The following is a 15,405-nucleotide window of genomic DNA, read 5'->3' as shown; positions in this document are numbered from 1 at the left end:
AGAAATGGTTGGAGGAGGGTTTTAAATGTTCAAAAATAAAATAGTGTCTCTTATGAGTCAACATCTGAGTTAATTTATGTGTCTCTTTCAACTTTAACAACATAGTTATGAAGTTGCCAGATTTTATGTGTTAAAATATGATCGGGTATGTAATAATGAGTATTTCTAGAAATGAAACCGTGGGAGTTCATGTCCAAAACTGAAGTTCATAATAATTATATGCTCCTTGCCCACACAGAAAACAAGAACAACCCCCTACTAGAAATAATCAAATAGCACTGTCCTTGGTATTTGCCAAAATTTAGACCGGGCTACTCCGTCTGCTATTATCAGTAGGACTGACATATGTGAAGAGTCATTTATCCTAACCTAATCTCCACTTCCTCTTTTGAAAATTAGTATGTGAATAAGATAAGCCCATTCTAAGCTCTTTTAAAAATACCTTTTTTTTTTTAAAAAAAAAAGATTTCATTTGTTTATATCAAAGAGAGAGAGATCACAAGTAGGCAGAGAGGCAGGCAGAGAGAGAGGGGGAAACAGGTTCCCTGCTGAGCAGAGAGGCCAATGCAGAGCTTGATCCCAGGACCCTGAGATCATGACCTGAGCCAAAGGCAGAGGTTTAACCCACTGAGCCACCCAGGTGCCCCTAAAATACTTTTAAAATACTCTAATAGAAGTGGAATATTTTAAAAAATTGCTCTGTCCCTTTAAATTTGGAAATGTCTCTATATGCATTATTTAATCTTTCAGAGTTAAGTTTAAATTTAAGGCCATTTGGAAAAAGAAATTAATTCTTAAGCTTCTAGAAAAGTCTTCACCATGTACCATGAAGGGTCCTCTTCTTTTACAAATATATCTTAGGAGTCATTTGAGATATGATTTTTCCCACCTAATGCTTCATATATGATGTAATTTTCAACTTACCACCAAAACATGATTTGTCAGCTTATTTATATTCATATATGTATAATTTTTCCAGAAATTAGACTTTTCTAATTGAAAATTAAACTTTCAATTCTAATTGCTTTCAGTTTTAAGAGAAAATCACATAGGGAGCTTTTATATACCACATCATGGTTTATGTAAAATGTTTATAACAAAGGAATAACTCTCCAAAACCATTTCTTATGCCACCTGTATAGATAGTTTTTCCCCTAAATTAGTGTTAAAATTACCCATTTCTGGATATGGCTGTCAAAGAATCAAATGCCCATCTAATACAAGCAAGTAAGAAAAAATTAATTTTTTCCATATTTATTTTAAGACCTGATAATTTTAATTGTTACACCTGATAATGTTTATTCAGTTTCAAAAGACAAAAGTAGATAATATTTATTAATAGTGACACTCAGCAGTAAAATGTGGAATGCTTTCTCCTCTTACCTAACGTATTTACGTGTGTGTGTGTGTGTGTGCGTAAGCGTGTAAGCACAGATGTGGTAACATTTTAAGATGTTTTGATGGCAAGATGCCTGGCACATTCACACACTTGGAGCAAGTAACTTTGGGAAAATATATTGCTCAGAGTTGTCGGAATGGATGTTTCTGGACTTGTTGGATTTCTAATATATGTCACGATGCTCTGTTAGGACATTGGGGTATTTTATTTTGTTTTTGTTTTTTTAATTTAGAAACTTTAGAACTATTTGGGAAACTATCTCCAAATGTTCTAGCAGTTAGTCCAATTTACATTCATTTTATTCAAAACTGAAGTGTTTCTATACTTTTTCCTTATCGGGCAGTTAAGAGAGAAGCAGAAGTTAGATACATTTTTTGCTGGGTCACTTCAAGGTTTCATTTTACAAGGAAGGGTAGAGATATTTTGAGAAATTAAAAGATCCGCTGTGAAACTAAAAAAGCTTTGTTCCCTAGTTCTTATTCTACCCAAAATTCTGATTTGAAAATAAATAATAAGATAACCTTTCTAGAAAGTAAAACACAGCTCTGTAAAGTTAATAAGGCCTCATATTTTAAATCCTGTACAAAGCAAACGTGGACTGCGCTGGAGGACAGAGGATCCACTCTCTACACAGAGAGGTGGTTGGAGTTTTTTTCTCCAAGTCCAGTCCCCGGGCATTTTTGGTCTCCGACAAATGCGTTGTCTATACAATGTGAAGAACTTTGAAAGCCGCCACAGCCTGTTTTTCCCTCTCATGTCTGTTCTGCAGTCTCTCAAGCAGTGAGATTTCAGGCAGAGTGTCGTCTTTTCGAGTGTACGTGGGATTTTTCTTTTCTTTGGATACGTGGTCCGTCAGGTTTGAAGGTTTGGGTTTGGGGATGGTCTTGGCGTATTCCAGAGCCTAAAAACGTAAAGAGAACATTTTATGTGAAATGGATAGTGAGCTCTGCATTCCTTAAATGAAATCAAGTCTTAGGACATGTTCACTGGTAAAAGGAAGAGACACATTGCTACCATGAGGTGAGAAGATGCAGTTGGGAATGGAGAGCGGATGGGAAATGCGAGTCCTGCTCTCTAATGCACAGTTCCAACAAAGTAACTTAGCCACGTGAGTATGCAATGGACAAGAGCTGGAAAATGAAACCGAGCTGTGCCTTCGGGTGTTTTCGTTCTAAAACGAGGTTTTATTCAAGTGTTTGAAAATACATTTCTCATGTGTGGGCTCTATTTAGCTTCTAGTGGTCTTCTTAAAACCAAGCCTCTGTTAAGGAGATACTAACAGACCTTTCCATTCAGAGTGGACTTGCTACAGATTGAGACCAAAGACGTCACTGTAGTTGACAAAATTGAGTTTCCACTTATTACATCAACTCTTCTTGTTCCCAGGCTTTTGAAACTCTAGCAGCTATTTATTAGAGGTTGGAAATTACTCTTTTCTTTAGTATGTCTGTAAAAGCCTGGAGACCGGAAAAAGCAGTCTTTTCTTTCTTTTTTTTAATTTTTAATTTTTTTTAGTGATGTCAGTTCCAAAAGGCACTACAATAAAGATTAGATCACTACATATGATTTCAAAACAGATTTATGTTTTGATATCCATTTTATATTTTAGTAAGTTTTTTGATAGCTGAAGCAGGAGTAGTATGTTCAGGTGCTGGAAGAGAAAATCATGTCCGAACTTCTCAGTGTGTGTAGAGGTGACTTCTGTAGGAATTTCTCATTACAGACTTGTTGTCTTGAATCTCTTCATGGAAAAAAATAATGGCTTGGAGAAAATAGAGAAAGTGGCACCATGGAAACTCAATCAAGTGGACTGAGGTCTTCAAGGTCCCAGGGAGAAAGGCAATAAATAGAAAATAGGATGGTCTGTGTGAGAACATGTAGTACAAATTCCTAAAAGCACCAAAGGGTCACTTGTCCCTCATGCAAAGGGTCCCATGTTCTTCCTGGGACTGAGATGGAGACTTTGCACTGCGAGGCCCAGTGTCTCCGCTGAAAGTACTTCATTCACATCCTGACTTACGGTTGGATGACCTCCGAGAGGGAGAACATTCTGTATTTTATGAAATCATTTTTCATGGCTAGAGGGACCTATGTATTACAGTCCCTTGGGAAAAATGTAGGGGAATGAACTTGAAAGAAACAACAAAGGACTTTTCTTTGACATATGTACCCATGAATGACAAGAAGACACTAATTCTTTAAAATTTAATGGTAGAGAAGGAAATTGATAGGATTTATCAGGATTGCTAGATTCTTCTAAGAAATCGCCTTACTATTCAATTTAAAATGTTTTGAGTATACTTGACACACATGTTACTTTGGCTTCAGGTGTACAACTTAGTGATTCATCTTCTGTGTCACACTTTGCTTACCACAAGTGTAGCTACCACTTGTCATCCTACAACGTTATCACAGTATCACTGACCATATTCCCTGGGCTATACCATTCATGCCCATGATTTACTCATTCCATCACTGGAAGCCTGTTATCTCTCTCACCCCTTCATATGTTTTGCCCATCGCCCACCACCTCCCCTCTGGCCACCATCAATTTGTTCTCTGTATTTATAGATTGGATTCTGCTTGTTTTGTTCATTTTGGTTTTCAGATTCCACATATGAGTGAAATTGTATGGTATTTGTCTTTCTCTGTTCTGACTTATTTAACACCATATCCTCTAGGTCCATCCATGTTGCCACAAATGGCACCATTTCCTCTTTCTAAGGCTGTGTGATAAGCTTCTGTGTGTGTGTGTGTGTGTGTGTGTGTACACACACCACATCTTCTCCATTCTTCTAGAGATGGATACTTGGGTTGCCTCCATATCTTGGCTATCATACATCATGCTGCAATAAACATGTGTGTGCATATATCTTTTCAAATTAGTATTTTGTATTGTTTGGGTAATCAATAGTGGAACTATTGGATCATATGGTAATTCTATTCTTGATTTTTGGGGGACCTCCATACTGTTTGGCTCCATCCTAGTGTGGCTGCACCCACTCACATCCCCACCAACAGTGCACGAGGGTTCTTTCTTTCCTCCATGTCCTCACCAACACTTATTGCCTGTCTTTTTAATTCTAACCATTCTGATCAGGTATAAGGTGATCTCACTGTGGTTTTGATTTGCATTTCCCTGATGACTAGTGATATTGAGTATCTCTTCTGTCTGCTGGCCTTACTATTCATTTTTATGTGTCAGATTTGAAATACAAGAAGAAAACACATGGAGGACTAAGACCACGATGAACTTCAGGCTACCCTTACAGCGTCATTTGTGTTCGTGTTCTTTGTGTATCAATGTCTCTGATGGGTAGCCACAAGAAGGGCAGTAGCTTAGACCCCTCCTGGCTTCAGAAAACATGGGAAATTTGTCAAGTGGTGACAAAGGTTTCCTCTTCATTCTACTTGAGAGGCTAACTGCCGTGGTGGGGATTTCTTACCTTCTGCCGAGGGATGGCTGACTGACGTTCAGTTTTCGCTGTTTGTGGTTTTGACAGAATGGATAATGTCTTCATGTTATACTCCTTAACTTGCTTTGCATATTCCTTTTTTTGGATTAATTTCTGCATCTGTTCAGACAAATCATGTTACAACAGTACACAGGTCCTTCTAGATCTCTCTGTTCTCTCTTTAAAAGCGGCACTCCTTTGAGCGAGCTGGCTATGTTGTATTAGCAGCAGTGAGGAAATGGGATGACCACACTTAAGGGAACAGCAGTGAGACAGTTAATGTTTCTCCTAGAAACGGTCTGTCTCTGAGGGGGCACATCATTGCCGAAGCACACCCAGTGTTCCCTTAACAGGGTCTAAATCACATTCAGCTCCTTCTTTGTTGCATTTACCCAATTTATTTTCATTTTGGCTTCCAACTTTGAACTATACTCTCTTTTTATGCCTTGAGTGCAACTGTAGTTAAAACACATTAACTTCTTTCACTAGAGGAAAGGAAATAAAGTGGATGCACTTTTCAGGGGTTGGGAAACTCTTATCCTAAGTGTCTTCTCTGTAGCCACTCTTCAAAATTACCAAGATCACTCTATTGGGAAAGACCAACGACCATATAACACACACATCTCTTTTCATGTGCCCGTGGCCCCCTTTTCTGTGCAGGCCTTCAAGACGAACTAAAAGGTGGATACATAAAACAACATTGGCTAGGTAATTTTATCTTATGGTAAAAGGAGTATCTGGGTCTCTATTACTAATGCTATTTCAGAAGGGCCTCTATTCAGAGGGAGACATTTGGATCAGGACTTGGTGTGGGGGTGGGTGGGAGACATTTCTGTACTGTTCTGCTAATACACAGGTGGGCAAATTCAAGCCTACAGAATGCTGTATGTACATCTCACTCACTTTGTCTCTGATAGACTCAAGGTCAGGTCCAAGGCCTCCAAGCTTCCCGTCTCTTTTCTGATAATCTTTCAGCTTGGAGCTCTACAAATACAGAGACAGTTTCTTTTAAGGAATTGTGCCCCACCCGCCGGCCCCGCATGCTGTCACAGCCACATAAGGAAAGAATGGAAGCCCATGTGGACTGTTGGGAGACGGTACCTTTCCTGACAATTCTTTCACTCTAATGGTAGTTATTGATTATAGCGTCTTGGGTAATTTGTGGCTGGTCAAGTAACATGTTTTGACTTTTCCAACTTCTACAACAACAAGAAAATTGGAATTCTGAAAATTATAAATAAAAATTTCCAAGTGAATAAAGAGGTGTTTCATTATTAACATTCTAAACGACATATACATTTACCACTTTACTGCTTTTGCTTTTACTGTCATTGCTAATCTATCTGTTCTTGTACGGTTCACGAAACCAAAGAATTTCCTGGCAAGAGGCAATCTAAATCAGGTAAGCATTGCTTCGAAAGGCGAGTGCTCTAATCATGTCCTAACATTCAAAAGACCGTAACATTTTTTAAACTTAAATTCAATTAATTAAAGTATATTATGAGTTTCGGAGGTCGAGTTCAGTGATCCATCAGTTGTCTGTAACACCCAGTGCTTGTTACTGCCACGTGCCCTCCTTAATGCCCATCACCCAGTTACCCCCCGGCCCCCACCTCTCCTCCAGCAACCCTCTGTCTCTTACGGTTTGTCTCCCTCTCTGATTAGGAAAAGGTCGTAAATTTTTAAGGGTTAAGAGTCCAAGCAAGAACTGGGGCACCTGGGCCGCTCAATTGGTTAAGTCTCTGACTCTTGATTTCCGTTCAGGTTTGTGAGATCAAGCCCCACATCAGGCTCCACACTCAGTGTGCAGTCTCTCTCTTTTGCCCTCTTCCCTGCTTGTGCATGCACATTTTCTGTCTCTCAAATAAATCTTAAAAAAAAAAAAAAAAAAGTCTAGGCAAGATCTGAGAAATAGCATTTAGTTAATGTGATTTTTGGATAATTTGAAGGGCATAAGTAATCTCATATCAATGTATCAGTGGTTACAAGAATTTGTTCTACTCCCACTGGCCTATTGGCTGACTACGCATAGCTCATACCAGCTAGTTTCTCCCTTGTCCTACCCCACCATAGAGGCTTGGAGACAGGTACTCCTTTCCCCAGATCTGCAGCACTGAGCTCTGGCCGAGGAGGTGTAAATGCAAGTTGGCTTAGCTTTGATTCAGGCTGGTGCAGCCCCTCCCTTTTCTTTTCCTTGCCTTGCATGTAGATATGATAGCTGGAGCTGTAGCAGCAATCTTGTGTCAGGAAAGACATGAGAGAGCCATATAAATATTGGTTCTGATGTTCTGAGCTGTGGACCGCCAGTACTAGTTACCATCTACTTGTGGATTAACTGCAGGTGAGAAGAACGAGCTCATAATTTTGAAGGTGCTTGGAGCCGAAAGCAGTATTGCTAAAATTTCAGTACTTCAGAGAGCCAGAATCCTGTATCTTTTAGGCAACATTTCTATGCTACAAGGTTTGAGTCCTGCAAATAGAATCTCCCTGATTAGAATGTTCAAAATGTATAGTCAAAAGTCTTTCAGTATATCTAATTGTAAAAGATGAGAGAGGCTCTTTTTTTTTTTTTTAAAGAGGTAGTTGGGCTAAAATCACTGAAAAATATTAAAGTATAGAGGGAAAAAAAATTGCTCATAAAAGGCTTTTCAAAACCCTAAATCTCCTTAGAGAAAACAATCACCTGGCAAAACCAGTCCAGCAACTTCCTGCCTTTAACATCTGTCTGTTCATATTTTCAGAAAATGGCCAAGGGCTACAAATTAGATTTTTTTCACTAAGTATCTTAGCATTATGATGTATTTCCCTGTCACTAAATATCTTTCAAAAATGTGACTTTTATACATGACATTCTAAATGTTATTTAAGATGTCCTAGGGATAAGCATTGCTTGTGGGCTACTCTGATGATCACTTTGAGATCTAAACTTAATAAAAGTGGAATTATTGAGACAAAATCACAAACACACTAAAGGTCCTTAGTGAGCACTTCCATTAGCAATGGGTAAGAATGCCATTTTTTGTCCAAACCTTGATTACACTAGGTATGATCACATTTTAAAATCTCTGCTAATGATTAATAGGTGAATGAACTTGGGTATCTTCTACTTGGCAATTGCAAATTTGTTCTTTATCTGGTTCTTTATCTCGGACATGCCATCAGTACCACTGTTTCGCAATCACTAAGTTACTTTATATTTGGCAAAGTAAACCAGTAATGAAAAAGGAGAGAGCCTACTCATATCCAGGTCATAAATCCAATTTGTCCAAAACGGATGAGAAATGATCAGTGGCCAGAAATCACAGACTTAGCGTGAAGCAGATTAACTTTAATCATTGCACTGACACAAAAGATACAGTGTGAAGCACAAATCATTGCTCCCGGCCGGCGCCCGCCCCCCCCCCCAACCCCACCCCGGGTCTGTTGTCACAGTTCTTTCTATCTCCTCGCATAACCAGAATGAACATCTTGGCTATGATAGGAAAACAGCAAGTACTAGCAAAGGGACTAGCATTAAATATTGACACAAAGTAAACAGTGTGGCCCAAGGACAGGCATGAGTACCCCAATGCTACTATCTCCTTTCCAGCATGATCTACTTTTAGCAAAGTGCCCTTTTCTCAAGGGGGAGAGAACATGGTTCCTAACAGAGTTTGTTCTGGGTGACTGGCAATGAAAAATCCTGGATTTACTTAAGTTTGCCTCAAGTAATCTTGATTGGCTCTCAGTGCTGTAATTTCGTTTGATCTCTTTCCATCAAAAGTCTTTTCTAACAGCTTTATTGAAACAGAATTCACACACCACCAAATTCACCCATTTGAAGTTGTACAATTCAGTGGTTTTTTAGTATATTCATCAAGTTGGGCAAACATCGCCACAATCTGATTTTAGAACATTCTCATCACCCTGAAAAGAAACCCCTGTGCCCATTAGCAGCCACTCCTCGGCCCCCCTCTACCGCCAGCCCTAGGCAACCACTAATCTACTTTCTGCCTCTTCAAAAGGTTTTTATAGTAAAATAATCCTCAGAATTTACTTTGATTTAGTTCTTCTTGGCTGTTACAAGACTAAAAGGTCACAATAGCACGCTCCCCCTCCCCCCAAATTAAATCAACAATGCTAGTCCTGTTAGGTCTCTAAACACAGGAGGAAAATAGAGTCCTGTTCTCAACAAGTCCCTGAGGGGGTTCACTGCTAGTCTTTGCATGAGACCTGTCTTAGCTGACCTCCACCATCCCTGGCCCCAGGCTGAGGACTTCAAACCCCAGACCCGCCCCTCCGAACTGGTGTTCTCTGTTGATGGTCCCCTGGGCAGAGGATGGCACCAGACTTTCCTGATGGCACGTTTCTGCCAGTAACTGATCCCACCTCTCAAGCTAGAGGAGTGACTTCTATTGTAAACGTGGGGCGAAGCATGCCTGACTAAAAAAAGTCCTGTGAGGACTTGTTTAGACTCTGAAGCGCTGTACCCTGCTATGGGGGAGACAGCAGGGTTTTTCTCCAGAACATTCCTCAGATGTCTGAGTGTGAGAAAGTTACTCAAAATCAGGGCAACAAAACAATGCCTCTACTACTGGGGAACAGCAAGTGAAGGAAATTTGCTCTGTGGTTGCTAAATTTCATCCCAATAAACCTCCTCTTTAGAAGCCGTCAAGCAGCAGTACCCAGACGGTCTGTGATAACAAGCACAGGAGTTAATACCTGTAGCTCCGCTGTCCCAGAACTGCTTACGCAGCTGTTTTGTGGCCGGTCCCAACAGATACTTTTATGCTTTTTGTCATCCCTTCTGCTGTGTCTGTCCCTTCCCTCCTGACGTCTGGATTTACCAGCACAGACCATGCTTAGTGTTCATAAACTAGTCGCATCAGAACTGCCAGGAGAAGGAGGAGGGAAGGAGAAGGTGCTTGGGCCTGTTAGCTCTCCAAATCCTCAAACTTTTAATGTGATTCAAGTCGAATCCCTAGGAAACCACAAGATTTGCTGTGACTAGCAAGTGGGCACGACCCACATAATGATTCCCCTGTCCGGTGCCCCAGCTACCTGCTGTCCTATACGAACAGCTCGATTCTAAGTCATTTTAGCTTCTGGAGCAGCTTAAAAGACAAAGAGTGCTTCTGAGCATTTGTTAGATGCAAGTTGGAGGTGCTGGGCCGAGCAAAGGGATACGGGTGGGTTGGAACATTCCTGAAAGAAAGCAAGAAGGGAGGGTTTTTCTGAGTTGGAAAGAGGGTTTGGGCAACGGTGACTAGAAGTTCTTTTTTAATTCCCCTTCTGATCCTCCCATGCTCTTAGACTTCTGGTGATACACACGGTCATCGGGGTACTTTCTACTGGCTCTTCTCTGTAAGACATGAATTCAAATTACTAATAGAAGAAGGAAAAGGCAACTAACATTTATTTGATGGTCTGCTATTTGCTAGGGACTAAATTACAGGCTGGTCCTTTTTGCCTGAAATACTCTTTTGGTCTTATTAACTTTTTAAAAAATTTTATTTATTTGTCAGAGATCGAAAGAGAGCACACAAACAGGGAGAGCAGCAGACAGAGTGAGAATCAGGCTCCCGGCTGAGCAGGGAGCCTGATGTGAGACTCGATCCCAGGACCCTGGGATCATGACCTGAGCTGAAGGCAGGCGCTTAACTGCTTAACCGACTGAGCTACCCTAACATCCCTCTTATTAACTCTTGATCATCTAAATCTCAACTCAGAATTATCCCTTGAAGCTCTGCTTGACCCCTTAGGTTGGACTGTCAACTCAAACTCCTTTTTGCTCCTCTGCGCAACCCACACATACCTCTCTCTTTTTTTTTTTTTTTTTAAATTGCAGCGTTATAGTGAAGCCATTTTCATGTGTGTCTATATGAGGAAGGGCCATGGCTCATTCTCTTTACATCCCAGCACCTAGCACAGTTCCTAATACGAATTCAGCACCTATGTTGAATTGAACTGGGGTTGATTCCCTAAACCGCCTTACAGTGGATGTCCCTGGGGACCGAGATATTCATTCCTCCACTTGCTGTTCGCTGTGGCTCCCAGTCTGGTCTTTCCCGAAGAACTGCCCTCAGCCAGATGCAGCTGCAATACCCAAAATTGGGGCTCTCCCTGGGGAGAGAGTCTGTAGCCAATGTCTGGTCCATGTGGTGGAGCAAAAGCCCGCACGCTTTACCTTCAAAGAGCCGTCCCAACTCCGAGCCCACGTGGACTTCTAGAGCTTCTGCTGCACCTGCATCACAACACTCTCTTCCTCAGCCAGCCCTGCCCCGCTCATCCTTTCCAGGGCTGGTTTGGGAGGCACGCCTCAACCAGCCTCCTGCCCGTAAATCTCCATTTCAGAGTCTGTTCCTGGGGAACCCAGATCACCACAGGCCCTTTGCTTCTCACTGGTTGGAAGGTGCCCTATAACACAGAATGCATTTTCCAGTTCTCTCCTTAGCATTCCATGTGAGAGGTGAGCGACCTTTCCTGAGGGGTTTTTAATGCTTGTAACAGTGGAGAAATGCAGAGGACCTACAAAGACACCTTCTGTATGCTTTCATGTCTTCCTGGAAAGATTTTGCAACCTCCCTCAGCCCTATTTGGTATCCTCAGATAGGAGAACATGCTGAGAGGCTCAGCCTTGACTAGGGGTCAAGATCAGGGTGTGAGGACCGTTTCCGAGGGGCTGGTGTTTAATCTGGGGCCAAAAGAAGGTCTCTGCTTTTCTGCAAAAGGAGACCCTTCCCAAGCTGAAGCTCAAAGGAGGCCCATTCCAGGCAGCAGCCGGGGTTCACACTAGGAAGTGCCTCAGGACTTGGGGGCCACCCAGCGTGGCAGCCGCTCAGTAAGGACCATCCATAGCCCAGGCTAGAAGAAAGGAAATGAAAACCAAGGGCCATCTGTATAACAAGAATTAAAAGATTATTCACTAAAATGCTTCTGTTACCTTGAAGCCGCTCCTTTTCCTATGCTTTCTTCCTTTTTCCAGTTGGAGCAGATAGCCTTCAGAATTGCTACGACTCATTTCCTTTTGGTTTCTTTGGCTTCTCTCTGAACTGAGCTGGGATTCACTTTCGACCCTTGACAACAGAGGTGGAAATGTGACGTTGGATGGGACCCCTTCCTTGGGCTGCACGTCGGTCAGCTGTATTAAGGCTTGCTGGTGCTGCTCCATTATCTGGGTGAGCTGGGAGTCTGGAGAAGCTCTAACAGGCTGGCTGTCCGAGGAAGGGTAGAATTTCCTGACGGGAAAAACATCCCACCAATCTGTTATTAAAAACTGGATACTTAAGACTTTTAGTAGGAACATCTTTATGACTTTGATGTATTCTTCATTCTCCAAATCAAATTAATGACCTTTAGCTTAATCTTTAAAAAAAAATTATTTATTTGAGAGAGAGAATCCAAAGCAGACTGTGCTGCTTTGTGAGATATAGAAATAGAAAAATATAGAATAGAAAAAGAAAACACCCCTTTGAAAAGTCCCTTGGTGCTATAAAATACCTGGAAATGTTGGATTAAATTTAAACAAATGTCCTTTTGAGTACCTAGATGAATTTGTATGAGGTAGGGAATCTTTGGCACCAAAACCAAAAAAGGAACTGAAAGTAAAGCAGATTTTGGATAAACTGAAGCTATGGCTTGCTTTGTGGGAGTTTTGGACCTATGCGCTCAGGTTCTAACACTTTGCTCTGGTACAGGATCCGTGAAATCTTGGCCCCATGTTGGCTGGGGCATCAGTTGAGATGCCTGTGTGAAGAAGGCCTTGGAGAGCTATGTCTTGGATAAGAAGTTGGATTAGTGATTAGCCTAGTCATGAGCCTTGAGACTCAACAAAGCAAGCTGATCTGTCTTGGTCTAGGAATTTCTATACAACAGTATTTGGGGTTCATACTTAGATTCCATGACTAAATGGGAATGTAAGACCAAAAAAATGACATAAAAATGATCTCAGAGGAGGGATGCCTCTGCATATCTGGCAGAAGCAAATATAAAGTTCTCTGGAGGGATCTATTCCTTCTCAAGCCTGCCGAGGCATCTACAGACAGGATGACTAAACTACATTCACAATCCAAAATCCTAGAATCTCTGAGGAGATAATCTACCAGTAGGAGAGTCAGCAGACGCCTACACACACACAAGAAGCAGTGGTAGATTTCTGAGAACTTCTGATAGAATATTAGATAGCATTCTTTTTTGTTTTTTAAGATTTTATTTATTTATTTGACAGAGATCACAAGTAGGCAGAGAAGTGGGGGAAGGGGGGAGTATGCCCCCTGCTGAGCAGAGAGCTGGATGTAGGGCTCAATCCCAGGACTCTGGGATCATGACCTGAGCTGAAGGCAGAGGCTTCACCCACTGAGCCACTCAGGTGCCCCTAGATAGCATTCTTAAAGTAAGCATGTTTAAAATGACTCAAGACCTGAAAGAAGAAATTAAAACCCCGGGAAACCTATTCTGAAAAAAGAACAGGAAGGTTTTAATCAGAACCAAATAAAAATTATAGACATGAAAAATACTAGGATTGAAATTTGCAACTCAGTGGGTACATTGTAGCCGTACTGGCTACAACTGAAGAGAGTTATTGCATTGGGAAACATATGAGAGGAAATTTCTCAGGAGTACACATAGAAAAAAGAAATAGAAAATAAGAAACCGAATTAAAGAGACGTAGAGTCTAGAATAACAGATTTTTAACATACATCTCTTTGGTGTTCCTGGAGGGAAAAGAGGGTAAATAATTTTTCATAAGATTCATGGTATTTCCTTTGCCTATTTCCTAATAAAGGGAAATGGATGATAATTGTGTAGAATTTATGAAAGAGATGAATCTCCAGATTTAGGAATCAACAGCAGGATTAAACATTTCATACTTAGACCTAACACAGTGAACTTCAAAATGCCAAGCACAAAGGGAAAAGGTAAAAAAAAATAATTATATTGACAAAAAAACTCTTCATGGAAACTGGGAGATAGAGAAATGTTTTCAAAGAGTTTAACTCTTCACCAGGTTAAACTATAATTCAAGATAGAGCATAAAAGAATTTCCAGTAAATTTACTAGTGACTTACTCTTGTTAAAAAAAAAATTTCCAAAGCTATCTACTTCCGGAAGAAAGAATAAAATGGAAGAAAAACTGTGAGGTAAAGACATAAATAAACAGTTAAATTTAAAACATTGTATACAGTGTTAAAGCGAAGTGAATTAAGCCTCGCTGAGGCAAATACTATATGATCCCACTCATAACTGAAATCCAAAAAATAAAAAACAGAATCTGTCCCATAAACCTAGAGAACAAACTGATGGTGGTCAGAGGGGAGGAGGTAGGGAATTGAGAAAAATGGGTGAAGGAGAGGGAGGTGCAGGCTGCCGGTTATGGAATGAGTAACTCATAGGAATAAGTCACAGCATCAGGCGTAAAGTCACTGGTATTGTAATAGCAATATAATGGGACAGATGGTAGCTACACTTGTGAACATAGCATATTGTATAAACTTGTCAGATCACTGAGTTGTACACTTAAAACTAAAGGGACTTTGTCAACAATACTCAAATTAGAGAATATTTATTTCCAAATCAGTAGGGGAAAAAGTAACAAAACTCTATTAGTTCAATAGAAGATCTAGATATTTGTATATATAGAGAGCTATAAAAGTATAGAAAAAAATAGGGTGATTGAAAGGACAAATTAACCCCTGGGGATAAAAATATGTTTATAAAAAATTAAAAAATAATAAAAAAGAAAGGACAAATTAAGGTGGGAGAAATAAATCCAAATATGGTTATCACAATAAATGTAAGTAGCCTAACGTTGGAAATTCATTTGTGATAAAAGCCCTTTGCAAAAGGATTAGGAATAGGAGAAATTTCCTCTCTCCCCTCCCTGTCTTCCAAAAGTATTTTTAATGATATGAATGTTAGAAGCATTCCCTCTAAAGTTGGGGAAAAAAAGACCAGGATCCTTGCTACCTATCACTGTCTCCTCCAGGAAGCTAAATCCGAATTTTAATGCCTCCAAGTACAGCATACAGCCCTGAAATGCCTTTTCATCACTTCAGATATCCAAAATTGTCTCCCTACTTTGAAAGTAAGTCCCTGGAAGGTACCTGTGCATCATACAACTTTCGTTTCTTCTATAGCATTTTAGTGCTGGATTAAGTGCATGGCAGATATGTGATAAAACACATTTGATTAAATGACATCAGGAAAGCTCCCTGGGAGTGATTTTTTTTTAATCACTTTTTCTTTTTTTCTGATTATAGAAGGAATATATCTACATTGCATGGAACTTGAACCAGTCAAAAGTACAAAGATGACATTAGAAATAATCCAGCCTCTCTTGCCAGAAATCACCAGTTTTGACATTTTGGTGCATTTTTCTTTCTTTGTGCATAGTTTTACATAGTAGAGCTCCTACACCTCAGGTGTAAATTTATACCTTATTATTTTCTTTTTTGTAGAAGTGTTTCCTCATAACCGTAATGGTAAATCATGTATATCATGGTTACATGATATTTAAAGCCATAATTTACCCAAATATTTCCTTATTGAGTTATTGTTGTCATTTTGGTGAAC

The 15,405-nt window shown here is 40.3% G+C and overlaps 1 protein-coding gene across 4 annotated transcripts in view; it reads right to left on the bottom strand.

Annotated features, from left to right (window-relative positions):
• Window positions 1–1,228: 1,228 nt before the first annotated feature.
• Window positions 1,229–15,405, bottom strand: part of JHY (junctional cadherin complex regulator) — a 56,051-nt gene continuing 41,874 nt past the window's right edge. For 3 of the 4 annotated variants that reach the window (XM_059183477.1, XM_059183480.1, XM_059183478.1), the window contains 4 exons: window positions 11,777–12,071; window positions 5,758–5,838; window positions 4,846–4,974; window positions 1,229–2,300 (listed from right to left, as the gene is read on the bottom strand). In XM_059183477.1, coding sequence (XP_059039460.1) covers window positions 2,103–2,300; window positions 4,846–4,974; window positions 5,758–5,838; window positions 11,777–12,071 — 703 coding nt within the window. In that variant the 3' untranslated portion in view covers window positions 1,229–2,102. The remainder of the gene's footprint in view (window positions 2,301–4,845; window positions 4,975–5,757; window positions 5,839–11,776; window positions 12,072–15,405) is intronic. The other variant, XM_059183479.1, reaches the window with a different exon arrangement.

Source organism: Mustela lutreola, chromosome 1 (genome assembly GCF_030435805.1).
Source record: "Mustela lutreola isolate mMusLut2 chromosome 1, mMusLut2.pri, whole genome shotgun sequence".
NCBI lineage: Eukaryota > Metazoa > Chordata > Mammalia > Carnivora > Mustelidae > Mustela > Mustela lutreola.
This window is presented reverse-complemented; position numbering and strand designations above follow the sequence as displayed.